The sequence below is a fragment of the Canis lupus genome, chromosome 27 (assembly GCF_048164855.1).
Source record: "Canis lupus baileyi chromosome 27, mCanLup2.hap1, whole genome shotgun sequence".
In the NCBI taxonomy this organism is placed as follows: domain Eukaryota; kingdom Metazoa; phylum Chordata; class Mammalia; order Carnivora; family Canidae; genus Canis; species Canis lupus.
In genome coordinates this window covers 11,294,182-11,321,386 of record NC_132864.1, presented here as the reverse complement: position 1 = coordinate 11,321,386, position 27,205 = coordinate 11,294,182, and the positions used below count along the sequence as shown (strand labels likewise).

Genomic DNA, 27,205 nt, shown 5'->3' with positions numbered 1-27,205 from the left:
CTCTTTCTTCCTTCTTTTATCTAAGAAGAGCTGAGCGCTGCTTCTGCTAATGAGCTTGTCTGTACTAATGAAGCAGGTGCCCTGTCCCCTGCCATCCCCCGTCACCAGCTGGGAGGGGGAAGGATTGTTCTTCTGATGTGAGCTCTGGGCCCAGAGGAAAATCAGATACATGATAATAATGACCATAATGATGAGAATGATAATGTCCACAGTGGATCCCTTTAAATGAGCTCTTACTTCATAGATCAGGGGCTTTATACGCTTTCTGTGGGACACCAGGTGGATGCTGCAATGGCTTGTTTCTCAGATGGGGAAACTGAGGCTGGAGAGCATAAATGAGGTGGCCCGGGTAGCATAACCAGAAAGTGGCAGGGCCAGGTTCTCAGCCAAGACTTTGAGACTCTGTTTGTCTCACCCCACGCTGCCTTATTGATGTTTCCAAAGAGTTTGACCCACTTTTTCATGGAAAACCTAGACACTGGAGCCAGTGGCTGCTGCATGGCAGCTGGGAGCGAACAAGGACTCCCACCTCAGGTGCCCCCCCACCAGCTGCATGGGGCAAGTTTCAAGGCCTCTGAGGGTTGCTGCAGGAACCCCCACGTGCGCGCAGTAGGATTCATTCATCGGGCTGCGCCCCCGCTGCCCCGCCGGGGCTGGGGTGAGGGGGGGCGGAGGGCATACTGGATGCTGTGACCCCCAGTGAGACCTGTCCCCAGCCTAGAAGAATCCCAGTCCCCGTCCTGGCCTCCATTATACCCCCGCGCGGCTGCACCTCGTCTCACGCCCCCTCCGCCTCCAGGGCGCCCCCGAGGGTCGCTGCCTCACACCTGGGTGGACATCCCAAGACTCCGTCCATCTCTTTCAGGATCCCCGACCGCGCCCGGCCAGCGCACCTGTCCGGGGCCCGGCGCCCGGTGGCAACTCCTCGGGTAGCCCCCGCCTCCCCCGCAGACAGCCCCAAGCTGTGACTTCATCCCAAGGCCTCTGGGCTGCGCGCAGCTTTGCCGCCGCCGTCCCCTGCGGACACCCCGCAGCCCCTCCAGCCTCCGGACGTCGCTGCCCCCGCCCGAGGACCTTCCCCTGCCTCCCCCCGCGACCTTGGGAACTCCCGCCACTGGCCGCAGGCGCCCGGGTCGCTGCGCGGCGGCCGGCAGGTGCCCCCTCCCGCCCGCGCCCCGCCCGCGCCCCGCCCGCGCCCCGCCCCCGCTCGCCCGCCCCGCGCGCTCCCCGGGGACGCCGGGGAGGGGCCCGGCCCGCCCCTCGGCTGCGCGGCCGCCCTGCGCCCGGTCTCGGCGGCGGCCCCGCCCCCGGCCCCGCCCCCGGCCCCGCCCCGCCCGCCCCGGCCCGCCCCCGGCCCGCCCTCCCGCCGGCGCCCGGCGCTCCTCACTCTCCGCGGCCCGAGGGGCGGCCGGCAGCTGGCGCTGGCGCTGGCACGGGCGGCGGCGGCGGCGGCGGCGGCGATGGGACGGGCGCTGGGGCGCGGGAGCGGCGGCGGCGGCGGCGGCGGGGCCCGCGCAACTCGGGCCGAGTGCGGGGCCGCCGGCGTGGGCGTGGGGCTCTGAGCCCCGGGCCCAGCTCCCCGCCGCGCGCGGCCGAGCCCCGCCGAGCCCCGCCGAGCCCCGCCGAGCCCCGCCGAGCGCGCAGGGCGAGCCGAGACGCGCCGCCAGCGCCCGCCGCCTGCGTCTGGGAAGAGCGGCGCCCCGGGGCGAGCCATGCCCCGAGCCCGAGCGTAGCCGCCGCGGCCGCCCCGGGAGCCGCCCCGGGAGCCGCGGGCCGGGCCGGGCCGGGCGCGCGACAGGAGCAGCGCCGCGCCCCCCGCGCGCCGAGGACCATGCCGCCCCCGGGCCGGGCGCCGCCGCTCGGGCTCCTGCTGGCGCTGACCGCGCTCCGGTGCCCAGGTAACGCGTCCCCGGCCCCCTCCCCGCCCCGGCCCGGCCGCCGCGCACAAAGTTGGCTCCCGCGCGGCCGCCAGCTCCTCCGCAAGTCCCCAGCAGCTCGCCTCCCCCGGGGCCCCGCACGGCCCTGTGCCCGGCGCGCCCGCCCGCCAGCCTCCCTCCCCAGACCCCAGCTCGCCGGCGGATCCCTGCGGGGCGCGCGGGCGGGCGCCTCGGGAGGCGGGGGGGCGCGCGTCTCCGGGAACCTCGCCCCCTCCTCGCCCCCTCCTCGCCCCCTCCTCGCCCCTGGTTCCCGCGGGGTCTGCTGTGACGGGGCGTCGGCGGGCCCCTCCTGCCCGCCTCCCGATGCCCGCGGACGACGCACGGCCGTGCGTTCCCAGGACACCTGCGGGGCCCAGCCCTGAGGTCGTCTCGGTCGGCGCAGTCTGTCTGGCTCGTCCGCAGCCGCTCCCCGCCGCACCCTCCTGCTTTTACACCCCCCCCCCCCCGAACGTGCCTCCTCCCCAGGTGGGCCCCCTTAGCCGAGGCGCAGCCCGCTGCTCGCTTTCTGGAGACGCGTGCTGCCCCAGCACCTTGCCCCCCGGGCGGCCGGGCAGCCCCGCGCGCGCAGGGCCGCCCGGAACGTGGTGGGGCCCAGAGCCATTGCCTGGGTACCATGGAGCCGGGCTCCCGGCTGGCACCGGCGCAGCTGTCGCCAAAAGCTAGTGAGTGGCAAAGGCAAAATAGTCCTGTATTTTCTCTCTCTGCTGGAGTTTGGAAAGCTTCTACCACCTTGGCCTGGCTACATGTTGGTTCTAGAGGAAGCCTATCTTAAAATGCCAATCCCTCCCCTCCCTTCCCCTCCCCCTCTCCCCTCCCCTCCCCTCCCCCCACCCCAAACAGTAGAGACGATCCTAAAGGCTCTCCTAAAGGCTCGGATGAACCCGGAACAGTCACGAGCAACATCCGTGTGCACTTGAGGGAGCTCAGTTCCCCAAATATTTTAAAATCAGGACCCTTGATTTGGGAGCAGAGAGCTTTCGCTTTAGAAAAATTCGCATTTCCTTAACAAACAAACGGCACTGTTTGCTGCTGTAGAAAAATACAACTTTTAACTTTTCAACCGTAACTGCCTTAGGGAGGTTGCATTTAGAAACGAACCTTGTATGCCAACTTAATGTGTGATGTATTCGCATGCAAAAAGTAAACACTGTCTTACTTCGAGATGCCCTCAAGTGACCCAAAATATTTCATAAAACCTTCCACTGGGAGAGAACCTTCAGTCGGAGATATCCATCGGTGTTTAAACGGCTTTGGTTTACCGTGTGCATGAATCTTCAGTCTGCTTGGCTCATAAGCAGCTATGATAGCTGTTCTGCTTTCAGCCTTCTTCTGTGGTACATTGCGGGGGGTGGGGGGGGTGGGGGGGTGGGGGGGGGCAGGTGGTCAGGGCTGTTTCTTCCTAGCCAAAGCCCTGGGACCTGATCTCAGAAGTGCAGTCCTTTGGACTTGAAAATTGCAGTTTTGTCTCTATTTTGTTTTCTCCACGGGGGTCAGCCTTTGCCTGGATGTGCTCATAGGCGAATATTGGAAATCTCTCAGAGAAGCTGCCTGCCTCTAGTGCTTGTAAGAGAACATGGAGAACCCCCCCTCCCCCCTTCCCCACCCTCCCCTAGCAACGGAAGAGCTTGTGCCTCGCTCTGGGAGGCCAGGTCCTGGCAGGGAAGGTGTGCGCCCCTGAAACCTGCTGCTGGCCCAGCTCCTAGCCATGCCGCCCTGCTGCTTTCCCGAGAGCCTCAGCTGGGCAGCTCCTTTTGGCAGATGCCGGGAGGACAGAGCCCTCGGTTCCATCCTCAGGTTCTTGGGAGCACATGTAAGTCTTCCACTGGTCCCTACCAGGGACCTAAAGAGAGACAGTTTGATAACTCTATATTTAGCACCAGTTAGGAGAGCTAGGAAAAAAAGAAAAAAAACAAGGCTGAAATTCTTGAAAGATACTTAGCTGCCTACTGTTGGTTGAAAGGTTCAGAGGAATTAGCTAGAGCTTCCTTCAGAGCCGGTTGGATTTTTCTGGGTAATTTCTGGCGTGATTTACCGACCACGTTTGGCTGAGGTTCTGGGGGAAGGGCTGGAAGGGTTCACAGGAGAGGAAGGATGCCCTCTCCCCCATCACACGGGGACTGTCTGCTCTGTCCCCCCCCCCCCCCCCCCCCAGCGTGGGTAGCTGCCATGGTAAAGAGTGTGGTGGGCGTACTTCTTTCAGCCTTGCAAGCGCTTAAACATATGGAACTATACTTGGTAAGAGTCAGCACAAATCCTCCGGCTTAGCGACTAGGGGGCCCCCATTATTCAAGCCACTTTTGTGCATGCTCTGGCTTTGCAAATTAGCGGCGCTGTTACTGCCCCTGCTGGAGGAAATGGACGCGCCTTGCTTCATTGACCCATTGTGCTCAGGGTCTATAAAATTGGGGTGGGTGGAGAGCCCCCGACAGAGAGGCCTTGTGAGTGGCAGAGCCTGCCAGTGGGGGGGGTTTTGGCTTCAAAGCGGAGACACTCTTAGCCGTGCCTGGCACCTTGGCATGGCATGTGGTATATTTCTTTCTCATTACAATAGTGGTGGGGGGGGGGCGCTGCGTGTGTCTGGTGCTGCTCTTCAGAGAGGTGGCTCTGGGAGGTGGTGGGAGTGGTATGCAAATGCCGTCACCTCCCCTGAGTGATTTAATGGCAGTACAGTGGAGGTTCCCAGAGTAAATCATTTCACTTCCCCCCTACCGGATGCAGGGTACTTGGGAGGCGTGGGGCTTCTGCATGAGCTGCAGTCCTTGGAGCCAGCAATGAGCATGGTGGTTGCCATGATCCAAGAGAGTGAAAGAAACCCCTTGCTTGTTGGTGCAAAGTCCAGGAGGGTGGTCTTGAGGCCGGCAGAGCCTTCTAGGGGCCCTGTTCCTGGATGAGCCCCCACTTGTATGCGGCTGGGTGGCTCCTTTCTTCTCTCCTGGGTCTAGTATTGAATGGGCACAGAGGGGGTGCATTTCCCTTTGTAGCAGTGGCGTTGAGCAAGTGCATGCTGCTCATCGGCGCGGGGAGCTGGGGGCACCCTGGCACCATGGGCAGCGTCATGGGGCGAGAGTGGTACCACTAGCTCTTTCTTGGAGTAAATGAGTGGGCTTGCAGAGCAAGAAGGCATCTTAGAGAATCTTCCCCCTGCCCTCCAACAGCCCCCTTTGCAGATGGATAACAGGAGACTCAGGCATCGGGATGACTTGGTCAGGGTCACGCAGTGAGTTGGTGTCAGATGGGGCTCGCGGCTCACACAATTTCTCTCTTGAAAAAACTCTTCGCTCAGGCGTTTCCTTGCTGTACACAGGGGAGTCTTTCTGGTAAAGGAGCTCTACTGTGTGGTCCTTTAGGGGACTGTGGCTCCATTTAAGGAGCCCAAGGTCAAGAGAATGACAGCTGTTCGGCGATGCCAGAATAGCCAGGCGTCAGCTCACAAAGGCAGCAGGTCATCACAGTGGTGCTGCTGGGGATGGGGCAATGGGACCAAGAGCCTCCGAAAGTGCTCACTCTGTGCCAGGCACCATCCCAGGCCTTGCCTGGTCTGACCACAGTGGAAGACTCACCATGCTGGCGGGTGGATGGTCTCACTATTCACCATTTATAGGTGAGGCTGTTGAGACCCAGAGAGGCTGAGTAGCTTGCCTGAGGTCTCACAGTGTCAGGATTCTGGCCCAGGCGCTGGTCTGTGCCTTACCCCTGACCTCACATGGCCATGTTCTCCCATGTGGCCTCAGCGTGGTGTGGATGGGTTTCTGGATTCCAGGGTAGGGGGTGATTATTGCGTCCCTTTCATGTGCCAGCCTGTGCTTTTCTTTCTTTCTTTGAAATATCTTTTTAAAGATTTTATTTGTTTATTCATGAAAGACAGAGAGAGAGGCAGAGATACAGGCAGATGGAGAAGCAGGCTCCCTGTGGGGAGCCCGATGTGGGACTCAATGCCAGGACCCCGGGATCACGCCCTGAACCCAAGGCAGATGCTCAACACTGAGCCACCCAGGTGTCCCATGCACTTCTTTTCTGGAACAAATACATCTGTTGATGTGAACTAAGGTTGAGAGCCATAGAAATCAGACAGATGGGAGTCTGCTCTGCAGGCAACTGGGAATCCTTCAGATTGGGTGCTCTCATGGGATTCGGTGGTTATGGTAAAGACTGAGACTTTGGCAGACAGGATCTCCCCCCTTTCCTTTTGGTCACCTGTCCTGGTTCTTGGATTTCAGTGGACCTTAGTGTCTAGAACAACTCAGTGACTAGCGCTCTCTGAGGCTGTGATTGTGTGTCTAGAGTAGTCTTGGTTCACATTTCTCAGCTCAGGTATCATCCTGCTGCTGCATGGAGCAGTTCAGCCTCCATGCACTTGTTCTTCATGAGTGATTGATGAGCATCCCCCAAGTCCAGATGTCTTCCTCTGATCTACAGCTGATTGTGTGTTCTGAGCCCTTCCCAGATTTTGCTTCATTGAATCCTCAACAGCCTCATGGGGGTAAGGACTGGTGTTCGCCCTATTTTACAGATGGGGAAGCTGAGAAGCACAGAGGTGCCATGGGTTTTACAAGGTCACACAGCCATGGAGGGAAGGGGGATCCACACGAACCCACAATGTGCCCGGCTCGCAGTCTGTGCTCCTAACTGCTACCTTCTCTGTTATCGTGGGCTCCAAGTTTTGGAGGAATTGATTGGATTTTGACACTTATTTGGGCCCCAGGAATCCAGGGATGTGTCTTATGTTGAGTTGGTTCTTCTATGAGAAGATTGTTTTGGAGGAATTGGGCTGCTCTAAAGTCAGCCCTCTCAGTCAGGAGCCCTGGCAAGCATCGGCAGAGAGGGCTTGGCGTTTTGGGTAATTGCACCTCCAGTGGAGGGGGGCTGCTGTTGCCTCTTGGGCCATGTCTGGCCTGTAGACTTCTCTCGTTGGTTGCCAGCATTTAAAAAGTGGGAGGTGTCAGTATCACGGTCCAGGTTTCTGGCTTCTTTCAAGAAACCAGGAGATCTTGTTTAACCCTTGACTGCTCTGAGACTCAGTTTCCTCATCTGTAAAATGGGCCCTATTCTAGTCCATTCAGGGTGGGCGGCCTGTAAACAACAGACCCCTATTTCTCACGGTTCTGAAAACTGGGAAGTGCAAGGTCAGGGCACCAGCATGGCCACGTTCCTGATTCGCAGATGCCGTCCTCTCCCTGTGTCTTCATGTGGTGGGAGGGCAGGGGGCTCTCAGGGGTCTCCTTTATGAGGGCACCAATCCCACTCGTGGGGCTCCACCCTCATGACGTCATCATCTCCCAAAGGTCCTAGTTCCTGATATCATCACATTGGAGGCTAGGTTTCAACATAGCAACTTTGAGGGGGACACAGACACAGGAGGCCCAGACAGCAGGCCCAGAACTTACCCCCCTTGCCCATCTGGCCACAAAGTTGGGCAGCTCCAGGGCAGTGAGGGGGCTGCCCGGCGTGGCCTGTGGTTCCTCAGGAGGAGACGGGCAGGAAGGGAAGGCCAGGTGGGCTCTTTGCTGTGATGGTCAGAGTGCAATGTGAGGGGTTGATGGACCCTTGGTGCCTTCCGAGTGGCTTCTCACTTTAAATTTCCCTGGGTTCTCTGGTAACTGCCCAGGGAGAGGTTAGGGGCTCTAGTATCCCCTGTAGGGGATACTAAAGCTCAGGGGAGTGGAGGGACCCGATCAAGACAACACTGCCTGAGTGGCAGGGTCGGGGTCTCCTCCCCAAAGTGCCTGGCTCCTCCTATCTTTCCTGCCCCTAAGGTGCCTTCTTGTCCTTGAGTTTTCCTTCAGTTTCCCTGCCTTCCAGCATAAGTAATTTTGACCTCAGGGTCCTGCATCCTAGGGCAGGTCCGTGTGATGGAGAGAGACCGGGAGCCAACAAATTCAGACAGGAGAGTCGTAGACCGTGATTTGTGTTCCTTATATTCAATACAAGGCAATGTGATGGGGAGTGACTGGGTGATCCAGGAAGACTTCTGGAGGAGGTGGCATTCATCTTATCTGAGTCCTACTTGATCAGAAGGGTGTTGCAGGCAGAAGGATTGTGAATACTTGCAAGGTACTTTGCACAGTGCCTGGCACACAGCAAGTGCTCAAGAACTGCCAGTTCCCTCCCTCCCTTATTCATTCAACAGACATTTATTAATCAGTTCTGAGCACTGTGGGGACACAGTGTGGAACAAAGGAGACACATTCCCCATTCCTAGGAGCCGGCGTTCTGGTGAAGCTAGGCAATCATAAAACAATGGACAGACAGATACATAATTTAATGCCAGGCAGTGATAGGTGCTGGGGGAGAGGCAAAGCAGGGTTGCCTTTGTCACTTTATTCTCCATCCGGGTACTTGTTTTGCTACTTGCCACTCGGTGCAGGATGGGCCTGTGATGCCCACTGTCTGCCGAGGGAAGCAGAGAAAGAAGCCTGGGTTCTTTGAGTTGCATTCCGACGTCTTCTGGTGCTTAAACCACCTGAGTCCGCAGTCGGGGTGTTCCCAGTTCCCTTCCCTGACACCTGACTCCTTAACTGATCAATACCCTCTCCTTACACTTCAGTCCCAAAATAGTTACATAAAAAATCAATAGAGTGCAATTTGATTTGCTGTATTTTATTACCGAGGGTGATGGAGTATCAGGAATTGCCTGGTGCTTCTGAGCCTGGTTGTTTTGGGTCTTAACCTAAATTAACCCGTTGGGGGACCTAACTCATCCTGGCTGCGCTTTGGTGCCCAGAATTCAGTGCCTACGAAGGGTGACTCAGTAAATAACGCATCTCTAATGTCTGCTTTGTGTTGGAAATGCCTCCCGCCAGGGCTCTTCATGCATCAGAGCAAATGGACACATAAAAACCGTGCTGTGGCTGCAGCCAGCGCTCCCGGGGCCGGCTCTGTGCGCCTGCTGGAGGGTCCTGTCTCTCCTTCCAGAACTCTGGAGGGGCTGGCTCTGCCCGGCCTCCTGGCCCTCGGAATCCGTGGCTTCCTTTGTTTGCCCGGTTCCCTTCATGTTGTGTACTGTCGACGTATTTATATCCTTGGCGTGGTATTTTTCCCTTCTGTGGTTGTGCCATCTGCTGCTGCAGGCTGCTGGCTCTCCTGGGCGAGCTGAGGGGGCCGGATTTGAGGGGATGGGGGGCACCTGGGCAGACGGATGCAGGCTCTACAGACAAGGCTGCAGGGGTGGCCAGGTGGGAGGGGACCCTGTTCTCCCAGAGGCTGCTCCAAGCAGAAATATTGGGTAGACACAGTGGAAGGGGAGGGCATGGTGTGGATGGAAGATGTCATTTCGCCAAAAAATTTTCTAGGGTGGCAGTGAATCGGGACTCTTCCAGGCCAGGGGAAAGCCTGTGGCTGCCTTTGGGCCATATCTGGCCCAGAGACTCGTCTTGTTAGTTGCCAGCATTTAGAAAGTGGCAGATGTTGGTATCCAGGATCCTGGTTTCTCTCAAGAAATTGGGAGATCTGCGACTCTGGTCTAGCTCCTTGACCTCTCTGAGACTCCATTTCCCTGTCTGTAAAATGGGTCTTGAAGTCCCTTGTTGCTGATCATCTTCCTTGAAACTCCAGCCCAGTCTACATCCTTCTTCCTTATCTGCCTTTGCTTGTTTGAACATGTTTTTATTGTGCACCTATGCTGTGCTGGGTACTATTCTCAGGGCTGGTGAAACAGCAAGGACAGAATAGTCAAAGGCCCCTGTCCTTGTGGAGTCAGCGTTAATGTGGAGACAGACAGTTACTGGACTAAATGAATAACTAAAATGCAATTTGTTGAGTGGTAGTAAGTGCTACAGAGAAGCACGGAGAAGGGCTTCAGGAAAAGAATGCTGGGGGAGGGATATTTTGCAGTTTTATTTTATTAAAAAAAATTTTTTTTTATTAAGTAAACTATGCATTCAATGTGAGGCTCAAACTCACAACCCTGAGATCAAGAGTCACATGCTCCACTGACTGAGCCAGCCAGGTGCCCCTCTTGTTTTAAATAGCAGCATCCAGAAAGGTAGCATTTGAGTGAAAACCTAAAGAAGTAAGGGAATGAGCTATCCGGTGGCTGTCTTGCAGAAGAGTGTTCCAAGCAGAGGGGGAACAGCTAGTGCAAAGGCCCTGAGGTGGGAATGTGCTTGGCAGGTTTGAGGACAGTAAAGGGGCCAGTGCACCAAGCTTAGTAAGAGAGGGAGAGCAGTGGTGAGGTGACAGGACCAAGTTCGGTAAGGACTGTGGCTTTTCCTCTGAGTGAGATGGGAGCTGTCAACAGGTTTGACAGAAGATGGGTATGTTCTGACTCCCAGGAGCAAAAGCAGGGAGAGCCTAGAAGGCCTACTGCAGCAGTCCGGGCCTGGATCACTGTGGTGGCGGTGGAGGAGGTCACAAGTGGGGTTTGGGTGAGTTGGAAAGTTGTGCTATAGGACCAGCTGGCTGATAGATTTGTTCAAAATAAATAAATATTTCATTTATTTATTTGAGAGAGAGAGAGAGAACATGAGCTGGGGGAGCAGCAGAGGGAGAGTTGGGACCCACCCACCCCCTTCCCCACGTGGGGCTTGATCCCAGGACCCTGAGATCATGACCTGAGCCAAAAGTAGATGCTTAGTTGACTGAGCCGCCCAGGCGCCCCTTGTTCAGTAAATATTTACTGGGTGCCAACTCTATGCCTATCACCGTACTTGGAATTGGGGCCAAATCAATATTTGTTAGCAATGAAATTAACAAACAGAACTTAACATCTGTGAGTTAGGCTTTTGCCTTCTGTAGGTTCTTCCCCAACAGCCCTGGGGAGAAGGACCAGTAGTACATCCCTTAGTGAGAAACCAGTTTTAAGGGGATCCAAGGATGACCCTGGATGCAAAATGCTTATTAGCACATTGCCTGGCACATCCTTAAGTGCTCAGTAAATGGTGGCAATTATTAAGAACATTAGGGTAGTTGGGAAACCAGGACCCCATTACCCTATTTGTCCCTGGAAGCACAGTTGGTGGAGGTTGGATTTGAAGTATGATCTATCAGACTCTGGTGTTCATTTTTCCTGCTGGAACCAGGACTATTTAAAGAGAAAAAGTTTCTGTGCTCATAATGTGATTATTCTGGAACAGTTCATTGTTCATTTGCCAGTATAGGTGTACTCGCTTTGTCTAGTAGACGTGTAGGTGAAATGTTGTGTGTCAATCAATTCTATCTTCTCCATCAACTTCCACAACATTTTGGAGATGAGTAAGGTTTCTCTGACCCCACGCGGCTTTGGCTACTGACATGCTGCTTATTAGTTTCTGCATCCCTTAAACCAGCATCACCAAACTATGGCCCAGGGACTAGATCTGGCTCTCTACCTGTGTTTGTGAATAAAGATTTGTTACAACACAGCCACATCCATTTGTTTACGTGTTATGTGTGGCTGCTTTCTCACAGCAGTGAGGAGTGAGTAGTGTTAGAGATCATCTGTAAATGTGTGTCTATAGCACACATTTGTGGTCAAGAACAAGTATCCCTTTTTAATTGTCCAGCTCATCTGAATGAGAAGAATTGTGGGTTTGGTATCTCTTGGTTGAAAAAATATATTGATTGAAAGTTGCCATCAATTCAGTAATGCTTTTGAACGAGTGGGTTTTGGTAATTACAGTAGCATTTATGTAACATTTTAAAAATAGTAGCACATGTGTGTGCAGATATTTTTACTCTGTAGGCAAAGCTAGATGGCTTACAGCTCAGAAGACCCCTTGTAAGGATTCTGCTGGAGATAATCAGTATTAAAGGAGCCCACTGGTTAGTTATTTTATCCTTGGTATGACTCGGATCAATGGATCTCTTTTATGGGCTTCTTTTTGGATTGTTTTAAAGATGAACATAGCCTTCTCTATGTTTACTTGTGACACCCAGGTCCGTGATACTTTAAGTTTCCAATGCTAAGATTTTGAGTTCACTTATGGAGCTTATGTGCCAAATGCAAGCTGTCTATTGCTATATTAATGTGGATTCTTATCATTGCAAGGGACAAAATTGGGAATTTACTAGACTTGGGAGCTAAGAAGTTCAAAGAAGAAGCAGCTTCAGGCATGGCTAGATCTAGGGGCTTAACAGACCTAATGAGCACTTCTGCGCTTTCACTTTGTCTCTTGGTTCTCCTTTCCTCTGTGTTCATTTAATCCTCAGACAGGCTTTCTCTACCTCACAGCAAACCTGGCCACAGTCAGCTCCAGGCTTTGTTCCAAAATCACCCCTCTCTTTTCTAATTACAATAGTAAGAACCCTTGAACTAACTTGGATAGTAGGTATACTGACCCCTCAACCAGGGACTGTGACTGAATGGAATCCTGTATGTGATCAGCCACACTGAAGTCAGAAGCTCATCTCTGGAGTTGGAATTGGAAGCACGTTGCCAGAAAGATAGGAGATGATTTCCCAAAGGAAAATCCCAGTGCTTATACCAGGAGAAAGATAAAGTTGCTGCAACATTTTACCAAGCAAGGTGGGGGGAAGCCTCAGGAGGGGCACCAGAGCCCCTCCTCCAAGGAGCGAATAGACCCCTTGTCCCATCTTTATTGCACCCGTGACCTTTGAAGCCCCAGTACGGGGATTTCACACATATTTTGGTTGCTTTGATTGAAAACATGTAATATTTGGGATGCAATCTGCTAGTATCTGTGAAAAGAGAACCTGGTCTTTGACCCAGCCCTCCCACTTTTGGGAAATATATTTTTTTAGAAGTGAAAGGACTACTATACAAGGTTTATGTTCAGGGGTGTTTATAACAGCATCTGCTTAGTGGTGAAAAAGAGATGTCTCTCCATCAGTAAAGTAGTTCTTGACTAAATGGTGGTATTTCCACGTGGACCACCATGTAACTATTAAAAAGAACATCTTGGACCACCGCTCTTTCTAGATCCATTCTCCTGGAAGGATGACCAGGGCTTATTTTCAAGTGAGAAAAGTGAGTTGCATGGTAACTTTAATAACCATGGTCTGGTTATTAAAATGTACAATGCCATTTTAATAAAAACAATGAGCCAAAAGTCCCCTCTGTGTATGAAGTAGGCAATATTTATGTCATGCTTGCTATATATGCCAGTCACAATTGTAAGAACATACGTCAACTCATCTAATCCTTACAAGAAGCCTAGGTGTGTGGGTATTATTATATCCCTTTTAAAGAAGGAAAAGTTAGAATTATACGGCCTCGGTGTAGGAATGATGGGAGTGATTTGGTGGGTGGTGGGAAAAGAGGGGCAGGGAAGGGTGGACATCGGGAATGTTTGAGATATTTTAGCCACAATCATGCCAGGTTTTATGTAGAGAGCCCCACTTTTCCCCTTAGGGTTTCTGGGTCCCTGTTGTAACTGGCCTCAGTGGGGATCCTCTGGATTTGCTGCTGTGTTTTCCTGATGGAGGGGGCTATGGTGTATGGAACTTGGGTGAGCCGGGAGGGATGCTGCTTCGTGGTTCCCTGGGGGAGAGGAAGCCTGGGTGTGTGGTGTGACAGGCATATCCTGTGAGAATGGTTTCGTTAGTGAGTAACACAGACTTAAAACAGGTGGTGGCTTAAAAAGTAGGGTGTTGTTTCTCTTCCAAGTCAGTTTCTGGAGTCGTGTAGTTTAGGACTTTAGGTTGGCTCTGTTCCATGAAGTCCTCATGGGCCCTTGCTGCTTTCTACCATTTCAAGGTTGTGGTCTTTTGTACTCATGGTCCAAGATGGCAGTTCTAGGTACAACAATTTCATCTTCATTCCAGGCACCAATATGGGGGTGCAGACAAGGCAAGGGTAAAGGATATACATCAGTTGTCTTTTATGGAAGAGTCCTGGTAACTCCATGATGCTTGCACTTATATCCCATTGGCTGTGACTAAGTCACATGGGCACATCTAGCTGCAAGAGAATCTGGGAAGTGTTTTGTTTTGTTTCAGAGAGAGAGCGCGAGTGAGTGAGTGTGGTGGGGGACAGAGGGAGAGGGAAAGATAGAATCTTCAGTGGGTTCCATGCCCAGCAGAGAGCTTGATCTCATGACCCTGAGATCATGACCTGAGCTGAAATCAAGATTTAGATGCTTCACCAGCTGAGGCACCCCAAGAACCCCATGGGAAGTCTTCATTTTAGATTGGTACAAGTCAAGAGTCTGTTACTGTGGAAGAAGGACAGATGGATGCCAGGAGACTAATTAGTAGTTGATGATGAATACCTTAGGAGAATAACACAGTGTTTGGAGTGAAGGCATGAACCATCAGGATCTTTTTTTTTTTTTTTTTTTAAAGATTTCATCTGTTTATTCATGAGATCTACAGAGAGACACAGAGACATAGGCAGAGGGAGGCTGATGTGGGTCTTGAACCCTGGGATTACGACCTGAGCCAGAAGTAGACGCTCAACCACTGAGCCACCCAGGTGCCCCAGATCTTTTGTAATCGTGTGTGTGTGTGTGTGTGTGTGTGTGTGTGTGTGTGTGTGTGTGATTTCATTCTGCTTCCTAAGGTGGGGCCTGGGAGACATAAGTTTTTATGGGTACCAAGAGGAAAATGAAAGCAGTTTGGTGAATGCATAACACCGAAATTTTATATCTCTGTCAAAGATACAAATATGGCTTAAAGAAACATTATAGATAAATCCAAAGTCCCTTTTGAACAATTGCATATCTTTCTAAAAGGTAGCCATTTGTATCAGTTTGCTATGGATTTTTCCATGTAGGAAACATCTATCTATCTATCTATCTATCTATCTATCTATCTATCTATCTATCTATCTATGTTATAAGATAGTTTTAGGTTTGTTTTTGATACATATACATCTATTCTCTTCCCTAATATTCATGTGCATATAGAACAATATTTTTTTTTTAGAACAATATTTTTTTTGAATTGCTGCATGGTAGACCATGGTAAGGGAATATCAAATTGTATTTAGTGATTTCCCACTGCATCATAAGAGAGAGATTACCCAAACATACAAAAAGGGGTCCGAAAGAAGGGGTTCATCCACCAGGAGCACTGTGCAGAGATCAGCACCCAAGCAGGATCTGCAGACATTTGAAGAAAGCCCAGGTGGGACTGAGGGTTAACAGGTGAAAGAACTGGACATCTGAAGAAGTGGAGTTAACAGAGCAATGGGGACAATGGGGGGTCTGGTTCTTTTTATTTTTTTTATAAGTTTTTTTTTTTTTTTTAAAGAGATCTTATTTATTTATTCATGATAGAGAGAGAGAGAGAGAGAGAGGCAGAGAGAGAAGCAGGCTCCATACTGGGAGCCCGACGTGGGGCTTGATCCCGGTACTCCAGGATCGCGCCCTGGGCCGAAGGCAGGCGCTAAACCGCTGAGCCACCCAGGGATCCCCCTGGGGGTCTGGTTCTTAGAGAACTGCTGGAGCCTTCCGAGGTGCCAGTCCTAGTGGTTCCCCTTGTGGATGATTCCCAAAGGACTTAGAATGCCAGTCCATCTACTCATTGCTTTTCTTCAGATTTTGGGAGTTTCAATCTTAAAAAAGGTACATCCTTTAGTTCTCCAGTCTCTGTGTCTTTAGCCCTTAATGCAAACTCATTTGTTTTTAATGGAAAAGGTTCTCTAGAAAGCACTGTGGATTTATGGTGAAATTTTAATTTCCTTATGATATCTTTTTCTCCTGCCACCCACCACCCACCACCACCCCCTACGCCCAGCCCGGTGTAAGTGTTTTTCTCTTAAGTTTATGGGCTGAGCTGTTAAGAGGGTCTGTGTATTTCAGGAGGAAAGGTATTGGAGGAGGAGGTGTCAGCCTTGCTGTTCACACCAGCTTCACTTACACAAGCTCCAAAGTGGCCTCATCTTCCTACTGGACCAATTTGCCTGTCAGATCATTTTGTAAAGGCAACTGCATTCCGCTTTTCTCTCACCATAGTGTAGAGACAATATGAGGGAGGAAGGTGCCACAGTGCGTTTCCCAATATTTCCCACACTTCAAGGGTCCCTCACGCCTCTCTTTCCACATCTCTCTTTGTGAAAGTTTTTAATACATGTTTGCGTGAGGGAATGGCCTTCTATCACATCTCTCACTGCTTAGTTAGGTACCATTTGCTGCTTCCACAGCTGCTTTCTTCTTGCTGTTTCAAGTACATTACTGAAATTTAGGGCACAAGCTCAGGCAGCTGGGGTGTCTGGGTTTGAGTCCCAACTCTGTCACTTGTTAGCTCTGTGACCTTGGGTTGGTTACTTAACCTCTCTGTGCTATAGCATTCTCACCTGTGAAATGGGTAGAGTAGGCACCCCTACTCCTTGGGCTGCTGTGAAGATTAAGGGAGATGGTGCATAAGAATTCAAAACAGTGTGTAACTTTGCACGAATCTTTAATAAATGTTGGTACTGCTTTAATTCTCTTCTATCTTCACTGAATTTTTTTTAAAGATTTATTAATCTGTTTGACAAAGGAGAGAGAGAGAGAGAGAGAGAGAGAGAGAAAGTGTGAGAATACAAGTGGAGGGAAGGGTAGAGGGAAAGAGAATCTCGAGCAGACACCGCACCAAGTGTGGAGCCCAGTGCGGGGCTTGATGCCAGGACCTTGAGATCATGACCTGAGCTGACACCCATACAAAGTTTTTATAATATTGTTTGACTGTATTCTCTATACTGTATATTGTATTCCTATGTTTTATTTATTTTATAACTAGAAGAAGATTGTGCCTTGTAATCCCTTTCACCTATTTTGACCACTCCCCACCCCGACAACCATCAGTTTGTTTTTTGTATCTATGAGTGTGCTTCTGTTTTGTTTTGCTTGTTTTCCTTTTTAGATTCCACATATAAGTGAAGTCCTGTGGTATTTGTCTTTCTCTGTCTGACTTATTTCATTTAGCATAATACCCTTTAACTCCATCCATGCTGTTGTAAGTGGCAGGATTTCATTCTTTGTTATAGTTGAGTAATATTCAGTACACACATATACACACACACACACCATGTCTTTATTTATCTATTGATGGACTCTTATGTTATTCCACATCTTGGCTACTGTAAATAATGCTATAATGAACATAGGGATACGTATGTCTTTCCCAATTAGTGTTTTTATTTTCTTTGGATAAATACCCAGAAGTGGAATTGTTGGATCATATGGTGATACTATTTTTAATTTTTTAAAAGATTTTATTTATTTCTTTTTTACAGAGACAGAGAGTGTGAGTGCACAAGCATGAGTGGGAGGAGGGGGAGAGGGAGAAGCAGACTCCCCACTGAGCGGAGAGCCTGATGTGGGGCTGGATCTTAGGACTCTGGGATCATAACCTGAGCCGAAGGCAGACACTTAACTAGCTAAGCCACCCAGGTGCCCCTCTATTTTCAGTTTTTAAAGGAATCTTCATACTGTTTTCTACAGTGGCTGGGCCAATTTACATTCCCAACAATGGGGCACAGGGGTTTCCTTTTCTCCACATCCTCACCAACATTTATTAGTTTTGGTCTTTTTGATAATAGCCATTCTGACTGGTGTGAGGTGATACCTCATTGTGGTTTTCATTTGTATTTCTTTGATGATAAATGATGTTGAGCATCTTTTTATGTGCCTGTTGGCCATCTGGATGTCTTCTTTGGAAAAATGTCTATTCAGACCCTTTGCCCATTTTTTAAATTAGATTGTTTTTCTGATACTGAATTGTGTGGATTCTTTATATATTTTGTTTATTTTTATTTTTTAAAAGATTTTATTTATTCATGAGCAACACAGACTGAGAGAGAGAGAGAGGCAGAGACAGAGGCAGAGACACAGGCAGAGGGAGAAGCAGGCTCCATGCAGGGAGACTGATGTGGGACTCGATCCCAGAATCCAGGATCATGCCCTTGGCCAAAGGCAGGCCCTAAACCACTGAGCCACCCAGGGATCCCCTATTTTGTTTATTTTTAAAAAGATTTTATTCATTTGAGAGAGAGAGAGAGAATGCGCACAAGTGAGGGGTAAAGGTAGAGGGAGAGGAAGAAGCAGATTTCCTGCTGAGCAGGGAGCCCAACGTGGGGCTTGATTTGATCCCAGGACCCCGAGATTGTGAGCTGAAGGAAGATGCTCAACCAAGACACCCCCATGCAAATATCTTTTCCCATTGCCTTTTCATTTTGTTGATGGTTTCCTTCGCTGTAAAGAGGCTTTTTATGTTCGTGTAGGCTCAGTAGTTTATATTTGCTTTTGCTATCCAAGCCCTAGGAGACAGATCTAAAAAATTATTGCGAAGACCAATATCAGAGAGTTTATTGCCTATGTTTTCTTCTAGGATTTTTATGGTTTCAGGTCATATCTTTAGGTCTTTAATCCATTTTGAATTTACTTTTGTATATGGTATAAGAGAGCAGTCCAGTTTCATTTGTACACACATAGCTGTTCAGTTTTCCCAGCACCGTTTGTTGAAGAGACTGTCTTTTCTCCATTGTATATTCTTGTCTCCTTTGTTGTGGATTAATTGACTGTATCAGTGTGGGCTTGTTTCTGGGCTCTCTGTTCTACTCCACTGATCTATGTGTCTGTTTTTATTCAAGTACCATACAGTTTTGATTCCTATAGCTTTGAAGTATAGCTTAAACTCTGGGAACATGATACTCCCAGATTTGTTATTTTTTAAGATTGCTTTGGCTATTTAGGGTCTTTTGAGGTTCCATACAACTTTTTAAAAAGATTTTATTAGGGGCGCCCAGGTGGCTCAGCAGTTGAGCATTTGCCTTCAGCTCAGGGCCTGATCCTGGAGACCCTGGATCGGGTCCCGCATCGGGCTCTCTGCATGGAGCCTGCTTCTCCCTCTGCCTGTGTCTCTGCCTCTCTCTCTCTCTCTCTGTCTTATGAACAAATAAATAAAATCTTAAAAAATAAAAAAATAAAATTTTAAAAAATATTTTATTTAAAGGATTTTATTTGAGAGAGAGAGAGGGAGACAGAAAGAGAGAGAGACAGAGACAGAGACACAGGCAGAGGGAGAAGCAGGCTCCATGCAGGGAGCTTGACATGGGACTCAGTCCTGGGTCTCCAGGATCAGGCCCTGGGCTGAAGGTGGCTCTAAACCGCTGAGCCACCCGGGCTGCCCTCCATACAAATTTTAGGATTCTGTGTTCTAGTTCTTTGAAAAATACCAGTGTTATCTTGATGGAGATTGCATTGAATCTGTAGATTGCTTCGGGTAGTATGCATATTTTGACACTATTAATTCTTTTCAATCCATGAGTACAGTATATCTTCCCATTTTTTTTGTGTTGTCTTCAACTTCTTTAATCAATGTCTTATAGTTGTCAGAGCACAGGTCTTTCATTTCCTTGGTTAAATTTATTCCTAGGTATTTTCTTTTTGATGCAATGGTAAATGGAGTTGTCTAATATCTCTTTCTGATAGTTCATTATTAGTGAATAGAAATGCAAAAAATTTTTGTATACTAATTTTGTATCTTCCAACTCTACTGAATTCATTTATTCTAATAGTTTTTGGTGGAGTCTCTTTTAGATTTTCTATGTATAGTATTCATGTCATCTACAAATAATGACAGTTTTATTTCTTCCTTTCCAATTTGGGTCCCTTTTATTTTTTTTCTTGTCTAATTGCTGTGGCTGTGGCTTCTAATATTGTGCTGAATAAAAGTGGTGGGAGTGGGCATCCTTGTCTTGTTCCTGATTTTAGAAGAAAAATTTTCAGCTTTTCACTGTTGAGTATGAATTAGCTGTGGATTTGTCATAGATGGTCTCTATTATGTTGAGGTATGTATGTTCCCTCTGTATTGACTTTGTTGAGAGTTTTTATCATAAATGAATTTTGAATTGTCAAATGCCTTTTCTGCATCTATTGAGATGATCATATGATTTAAAAAAATATTTATTTATTTATTCATGAGAGACACAGAGAGGGAGTGACAGAGGCAGAGGGAGAAGCAGGCTCCCTGCAGGGAGACCTATGAGGGACTCCCATCTTGGAACACTGTGATTACACCCTGAGCCAAAGGCAGGTGCTCAACCACTGAACCACCCAGGCATTCCTGATCATTTGATTTTTATCCTTTGTTTTGTTAATGTGGTGTTTTACATTGATTGATTTGCAGATGTTAAGCCATCCTTACATCTGTGGAATATGTCCCAACTGATTATGGTGTATGATTTTTTTTTTAAGATTTTAATTATTTATTCTTGAGAGACACAGAGAGAATACAGAGACATAGGCAGAGGGAGAAGCAGACTCCTTGCAGGGACCCTGATGTGGACTTGATCCCAGGACTCCAGGATCACGCCCTGAGCCAAAGGCAGATGCTCAAACACTGAGCCACTCAGGCATCCCAGTGTATGATCTTTTTAATGTATTGTTGAATTTGAATGGCTAATATTTTGTTGAGGATTTTTGTATCTTTGTTCATTGGAAATATTGACCTATAATGTTCTTTCTATCCCCTTCCTTCCTTCCTTCCTTCCTTCCTTCCTTCCTTCCTTCCTTCCTTCCTTCCTTCCTCCCTCCCTCCCTCTCTCCCTCCCTCCCTCCCTCCCTCCTTCCCTCCCTTCCTCCCTTCCTGCCTTGTAGTGTCTTTGGTTTTGTATCAGGATAATGCTGACCTGTAGAATGGATCTGGAAGTGTTCATACCTCTTCAATTTTTTTGGGAATAATTTGAGAAGGATAAATATTAACTATTTTTTAAATGTTTGGTAGACTAGGGTGCCTGGGTGGCTCAGTTAGTTAAGTGTCTGCCTTCAGCTCAGATCATGATCCTAGGGTCCTGGGATGGAGCCCCATTATCAGGCTCCCTGCTCAGCGGGGAGTCTGCTTCTCTTCTACCTCTTCTTCCTGCTTGTGATCTCTCTCTCTCTCAAATAAATAAATAAAATCTTAAAAAAATGTTTGGTAGACTTAAAAACAAAACAAACAAGAAGTAGAAACAGACCCATAAATACAGAAAACAAACTGATGGTTGCTACAGGGGACAGGGCCAGAGGAATGGACAAAATGGGTGAAGGGCAGTGGGAGTTACAGGCTCCCACTTGTGGAGTAAGTAAGTCACAGGAGTGAAAGTCACAGCACAGGGAATAGTCAATGGTATTATAATAGTGTTGTATGGCAACAGATGGTTATACTTGTGAGCACTGGCATGATGTACTGACTTGAGTTTCTATGTTGTATACCTGAAATAAATGTAACATTGTGTGTCAACTATACTTCAATAAAAGTAAATAAATAAATAAATGCTTGGTAGAATTTACCTACGATACAACTGGTCCTGGACTTCTGTTTGTTGGGAGTCCTATTTTATTTTATTTTATTTTATTATTTTTTAATTTTTTTTTTAAAAGATTTTATATGTTTATTCATGAGACACACAGAGAGAGGCAGAAACATAGGCAGAGGGAGAAGCAGACTCCCTACAGGGAGCCAACTGGGGGACTCGATCCCAGGACCCCAGGACCACAACCCAAGCCAAGGCAGATGCTCAACCACTGAGCCATCCAGTGGTTTATTACTTTTTTTAGAGTGAGAGAGAAAGCATGAGTGGGGAAGAAGGGCAGAGGGAGAGGGAGAGAGAGAATCTCAAGCAGGCTCCATGCCCAGCATGGAGCTTGATGCAGGGCTTGATCTTATGACCCTGAGATCATGATCTGAGCCAATATCAACAGTCAGATGCTTAACTGACTGAGTCACCCCAGGTGCCTCCCCTTTCTTTGGAGTCTATTTTTATTACTGATTCAGTTTTGTTTCTAGTAAACCACTTGTTCATATTTTCCATTTCTTCATGATTCAGTCTATGAAGATTGTATATTTCTAGGAGTTTATTCATTTCTTCTAGGTTGTCCATTTTGTTAAAACACCCTGATTTTCATTCAGGGAACCACAGTTTCCCCGCTTTGAGGCCATGTGGTTGGGTACTGCCACCTTTTTCCTCCTCTTCCTCCTCCTCCTCCTCCATGGGTTGGCTCATTATTTGCTGACCAATAAGAGCGTCTCAGCAAGACCTCAAGGATTGGATCATGGTCGGGCCTGTGACCCAGGCTGGGCCAATAAGTGCCAACCCTGGGATATTTGTTGCAGGCACTGGAGAAGACGCCCTTCTTTTCTGTTGTAGTTGCTAAGCTTGTATGATGTGAGCTTGGTGGTATCAGTATTGCCATGTAATAAGTTACCATAAACTAATGACTCAAAACAACACATATTTGTTATTGGTCAGGAGCTTGCTCATGGGTTCTCTTCTGCTTCCAGATCTCTCACAAGGCTGCAGGCAAGGTGTTAGCCTGGTCTGGGGTCTCATCTGAAAGCTTACCTGGGGAGGGATCTACTTCTGTGTTCAAGTAGTTAGTGGTGAGATTCAGTTTTTGGGTTCTTAGGTCAAGGACCTTAGTTCATTGCCACGTGGCCCTCTCTCCATTTGTCAGTCTGCTTCATCAAAGCCACTATGTAACAGTCTCTTGCAACCTAATCACGAAAGGGTATTTTGTCAGAAGGAATTTACTCAAGGGGAGAGTAGTGTACAAAGCTATGAATGCCAGCAGGTGGGGAATATTGCAGGTCATCTTAGAAGCCATTACTGTTCTGGAACTGTGTAGGAATGAAGCACCATAGGGGGAAGACAAAACCCAGAGATGTAGCAGGAGGCTTTCCTGGTGACCATATTGGAGTACCTACTAGTAGCTAGCTTTCTTTTTTCTTTTCTTTTCTTTTCTTTTCTTTTCTTTTCTTTTCTTTTCTTTTCTTTTCTTTTCTTTCTTTTTTCTTTCTTTTTTAAAAGATTTTATTTATTACAAGAGGCCCACAGAGAGAGGCAGAGACATAGCCAGAGGGAGAAGCAGACTTCCTGTGGGGAGCCTGATGTGGGACTTGATCCCAGGATCCTGGGATCGCAACCTGAGCCAAAGGCAGATGCTCAACCACTGAGCCACCTAGGCATCCCAGCTATTTTTAGTGTCTTTTAAATTTTATTTTCAGTATTTAAAAATCTAAAAATTTAAAATTTTATTTTCATGCCCATTGTGGGACTTGAACTCATGACCCCAAAATTGAGAGGTGCATGCTCTTTCAAATGAGCCAGCCAGCTAGCTAGCGTCCGTAGAACCTATCAACCTCTGATATGAGGTTGATGTTGAATTTTCCCAGTACACGACCCAATATTTTTTGTTATCTACTTTGAGTTGGGTTTCTGTCACTTGCAACCACAGGAGTCCTGATGAAGACCTGTAGAGGCTTCTCAGATTCCCTTGTCTGGCAGTGACTGCTCCTCTTTGGAAAGCCTTTGGCATTCTGTGTGCTTGACTCAAATCTAGAATATCTGCACATACTTCATCTCCCCTTCCAGCCTGAGCTCACCGAGGACAGGGTTGTATGGATATATATATTTTTTATCCCCCTTCCTTGCTTTACTTGCAGTGCCGAGAATGCTATTGACATAGGAAATGCCATCTGCCAGTAATTACTGGTGTGAGAGGTTTTTCTTTGGCCCACCCACTCCCCCACCCCCTGCCAATCAAAAAATATTTCAAAAATGATCTCAATCTCCTGCACCTGGCTCGGAGTTGGAACACTGAACGTCAAAGATGAAAACGTCGTTGATGCTACCCAATAGAGGCAGCAACAGCTGCACACAGACATCATAGCAAAAGTGTCCTTTCATTGGGTGAAAGTGTCCTTTCATTGGGTGAAAGGTCACACACTGGGTGGGTCACCCTAACAGAAACAAGTCACAAGTGACAGACCTGTTAATTAGCGCTAAGATTCTAGATTTTTTAAAGATTTTATTTATTTATTCATTCATTCATGAGAGACACAGAGAGAGGCAGAGACACAGGTAGAGGGAGAAGCAGGCTCCCTGTGGGGAGCCTGAAGTGGGACTCCATCCCAGGATCCCAGGATCACAACTTGAACCAAAGGCAGATGCTCAATCACTGAGCCACCTAGGTGTCCCAGCATTCTATATTTTAATCAAGTACTTCTGTGACACTCCTGCCCTTTGCAAGTATTTGCTGATATCAGCATAATTATTTTTAGTGAGAGGATTTTACAAATTTTTCTAGGCTTTGTAGAGTTTTGTTATATATCAGGAACTTACCAAAAAAAAGTTAAAAAAAAAAAGTTTTCTTCTGAAGCCACTTTAAAATGCTTTTCATGGAGGCATTCAGGCTATTGCAACAACCTAGCCTCCAAAGCCACTCCGAGTCACTTCTACTGCATTTTATTCATTAGATGCCAGCCCATAATCAAGGGAAGGGGAATTTCATGCCCTCTCTTGATCAGAGAAGTGTCAAAAAGTTTGCAAACCTGTTTTGAAAGTGTTTTAAAAGACGTCTGATCTAGGATGGAGTGATATGGGTGGGGAGGGAGGAGCTTCTTGGCTCCTGGATTCATCAGGGAGGCTGTGAGGAGTGAGGCTGTGAGGACAGGGTGGCCCGATCTCCCAGCAGGGAGGTGGTGGTCCCGTGGACTTGACTCACTTTCCCCTTAGTTTTTTTTCCAAATCTAATAATGTCCTTCTGGCCTTCCTCGGTGGCACCATATGCTCCAGGGCCTTTTCTAATTTCTAGTGCCTGGCCTTGGGGGCCTGTGATTTAAACACGGCCTCTCACAGTCTCTGGCCCGACTCCTGGACATCAGGCTTGGTGTGGGGTCCTCTGACATCTGATCCTGGTGGTGGCTTTGGTACCCACGATATTCCTTCCCTGAAGCCCCTTTCCTCCCTGTCCCTCTTCATTCATTTGCTCCTTTTCTCCCTTAAAAGGGGTCATTGCAAGTCGTTAGTATTCCAGGACAGTGGCAGTGGCTGCCTTCATCAGTGTGAACAACGTGAATTAGAATATTAATTTCACCTGGGGCCCCGGGCACATTGTTTCTGTGCTGAGCACATATTTAAAAGTGAGGAAAACGTAATTGGCTCCTTCCTCCTGTGTCTTCTCCGGAGGCTCCTGGGGGAGTGAGTGGGAAGTTTTAGAGTTTCCGTGACCTGCTTGCTTCTCGGTGGGTTGTCTGAGCCCCTCTCCTGATGCGCGTGTGGAAGGAACCTTGGCCACCTCCTAACCCAGTGGTTGGCAACCAGCATCTCATGGCCACAGGCTGCCTGGGGGCATAATCTGTTTGGCCAGCACAGTGCTGTAATAATTTTTGAGCCCATATTCAAGACATAGAAGATTTAGTATTAAAATTTGGTTGTTCAGCTTTCTCCTTGGAGAGCAGCAGGGCTGGTAGCATGGGGTGGGGGGCCACACTCACAGAGAGTGACAACTGGTTGCAATGACATGATCTCCAGTTCATTTATAAGATATTTAGTGAGCGCCCACTATGTGCCAGGCACTGTTCTAAGAATTGAGAATGTAGCCCCTTCTGTCAGGGAGCTTACATTCTATCTAGGATGCGCCGTCACTTGTGTGTGTTGCCTGTCTAGCCCTCCAGACCAGCACTTTTGTGATGTTGGGGATGTTTTCTATGTGTGCTGTCCAGTTGGTAGCCCCTAGCCACATGCTAATGTTGGGCATCAGAAATGTGCCTAGTGAAACTAAGGAACTGAATTTGTGATTCCAGTTCATTATAGTTCATGTATATTTAAGTTTAAACAGCTACACGTGGCTACTAGCTACAGTATTGGACATTGGGGCTTTAGATAGTTGAATTTGCATCTCCCACTTGTCAGCTATCCAGTGCCTTCAATTAATAGTTGGGGAGGGGTGCCTGGGTGGCTCAGTGGTTGGGTGTCTGCCTCTGGCTCAGGTTGTGATCCTGGGGTCACGGGATCGAGTCCTGAATCAGGCTTCCCACAGGGAGCCTGCTTCTCCCTTAGCGATGCTCTTTTACGTTGTAGCAGGTGCCAGCGCTTCCTTCCTTTATACGGCTAAATTGTATTCCACAACATGCATAAGGAATTTGGATCTTATCCAAGAGCAGTGGGGAACCATGCAGGGTCTTTGGCAGGGGATGTTTTCTTTTTTCTTTCCTTTCCCTTTCCCTTTCCCTTTCCTTTCTTCTTTCTATTTTTTTTTTTAAGATTTTATTTATTTATTCATGAGAGATGCAGAGAGAGAGGCAGAGACACAGGCAGAGGGAGAAGCAGGTTCCCCACAGGCAGCCTGATGCAGGACTAGATCCTGGCATTCCAGGACCACGCCCTGAGCCGTAGGCAGATGCCCAACCGCTGAGCCACCCAGGCATCCCTGTTTCTTTTCTTTTTGAGCATCGCTGGAAGGAAGGCCCCCTTCTGCATCCCTGTGATAAAAAGGGTTTCCTCCCCTGGGTTCCACAAAGCTGGTTTTCAGCCTTGTGTGGGGGTCCAGGGTGCAGGGCTGTCCCACCTGCCATACCAGGTCCTCCCATGCCGCTTCATGCTGTAACCATGAGCACCTTCCCACGACCCCCTCTGAATTAATTCGGTCTTTGGGAGGGGGATCCCCATCCTCATGCTCCTGGTGCTCAGGTGCCCACCTAGGTGTGGGTCAGCAGTTTACACAAGGCAGACTGTTTGGAAATGGATTTGATTTGGAAAGGGAGCCTCCCTGTCAGGAGCAGGGCTTGTGCTCCCTCCCTTGGGCAGAGAGGTGGCCGGTTGGAGACTGGGGATTTAGGAGAGGAAATAAGGAAATTGAGAATCCCTATCCAGGCTGCAGCCTGCATAAGCAGGTGGGGTATCTTTCTCTGCCCCAGCTCAGGGCTGGCTAACCCAGGGCAGCTCCCATCTCTCTGCAGGGCACAGGCTCCGGGCACTGATTGTCCCTGGGGGAGGCCCAGTGGCCAGCTGGTCTCTTTGGTCCCAGCCCGGACAGCAGGTGCTGGCAAGGCAGAAGGGCAGCCCGGTCACTGGGACTGCACTGTCTAGGGCATGGGAGGCAGTCCTGCGTCTGTCCCTTGTCATGTCATCCTGCGTCTGTCCCTTGTCATGTCATGCTGTGGGCAGCCTTGGGGAGGGGCATTTACTTAGTTGCTGGGCTCTGCCCCAGGGGCTGGCTGGGAGCAGGGACCCCTGTCTCCTCTGGAGCCTGTCTTCTCCTACCCCGCTCCTCCTGGCCACCACCGTGCTGGACACGCCTGAGAGCGTGAAGACACTTGTCCCTTGTTTCTCAAGCCCTGTTGGTCATTGGCCTGAACCATTTGGCAGAGCTCAGTCTCAGTGACTCAGGCTTCTTTTTTGTGTGGCAGCTCTTTATTCCAAGAGTTTTCTCTCTTATACTATGGGATCCAACAGCTATTGATTGTATTTCATTTTTTTTTAATTTTTTTTTATTGATTGTATTTCAATAAAAAAAGTAATGATACAAGTTGTATATTCTCTCCTGGTAGAAAATTAAAACGTTCCCTAATACTGAATTATCTTCTCCTTCCCCGGAGGTAACTACTGTTAGAATTGTGTGTGTCTTTTCAGACTTTTTTTCTGT

The 27,205-nt window shown here is 48.8% G+C and overlaps 1 protein-coding gene across 1 annotated transcript in view; it reads left to right on the top strand.

The window, feature by feature from the left end:
* Positions 1-1,653: 1,653 nt before the first annotated feature.
* Positions 1,654-27,205, top strand: part of TMEM132B (transmembrane protein 132B) — a 371,275-nt gene continuing 345,723 nt past the window's right edge. The window contains exon 1 of the mRNA XM_072802149.1: positions 1,654-1,898. Coding sequence (XP_072658250.1) covers positions 1,832-1,898 — 67 coding nt within the window. The 5' untranslated portion in view covers positions 1,654-1,831. The remainder of the gene's footprint in view (positions 1,899-27,205) is intronic.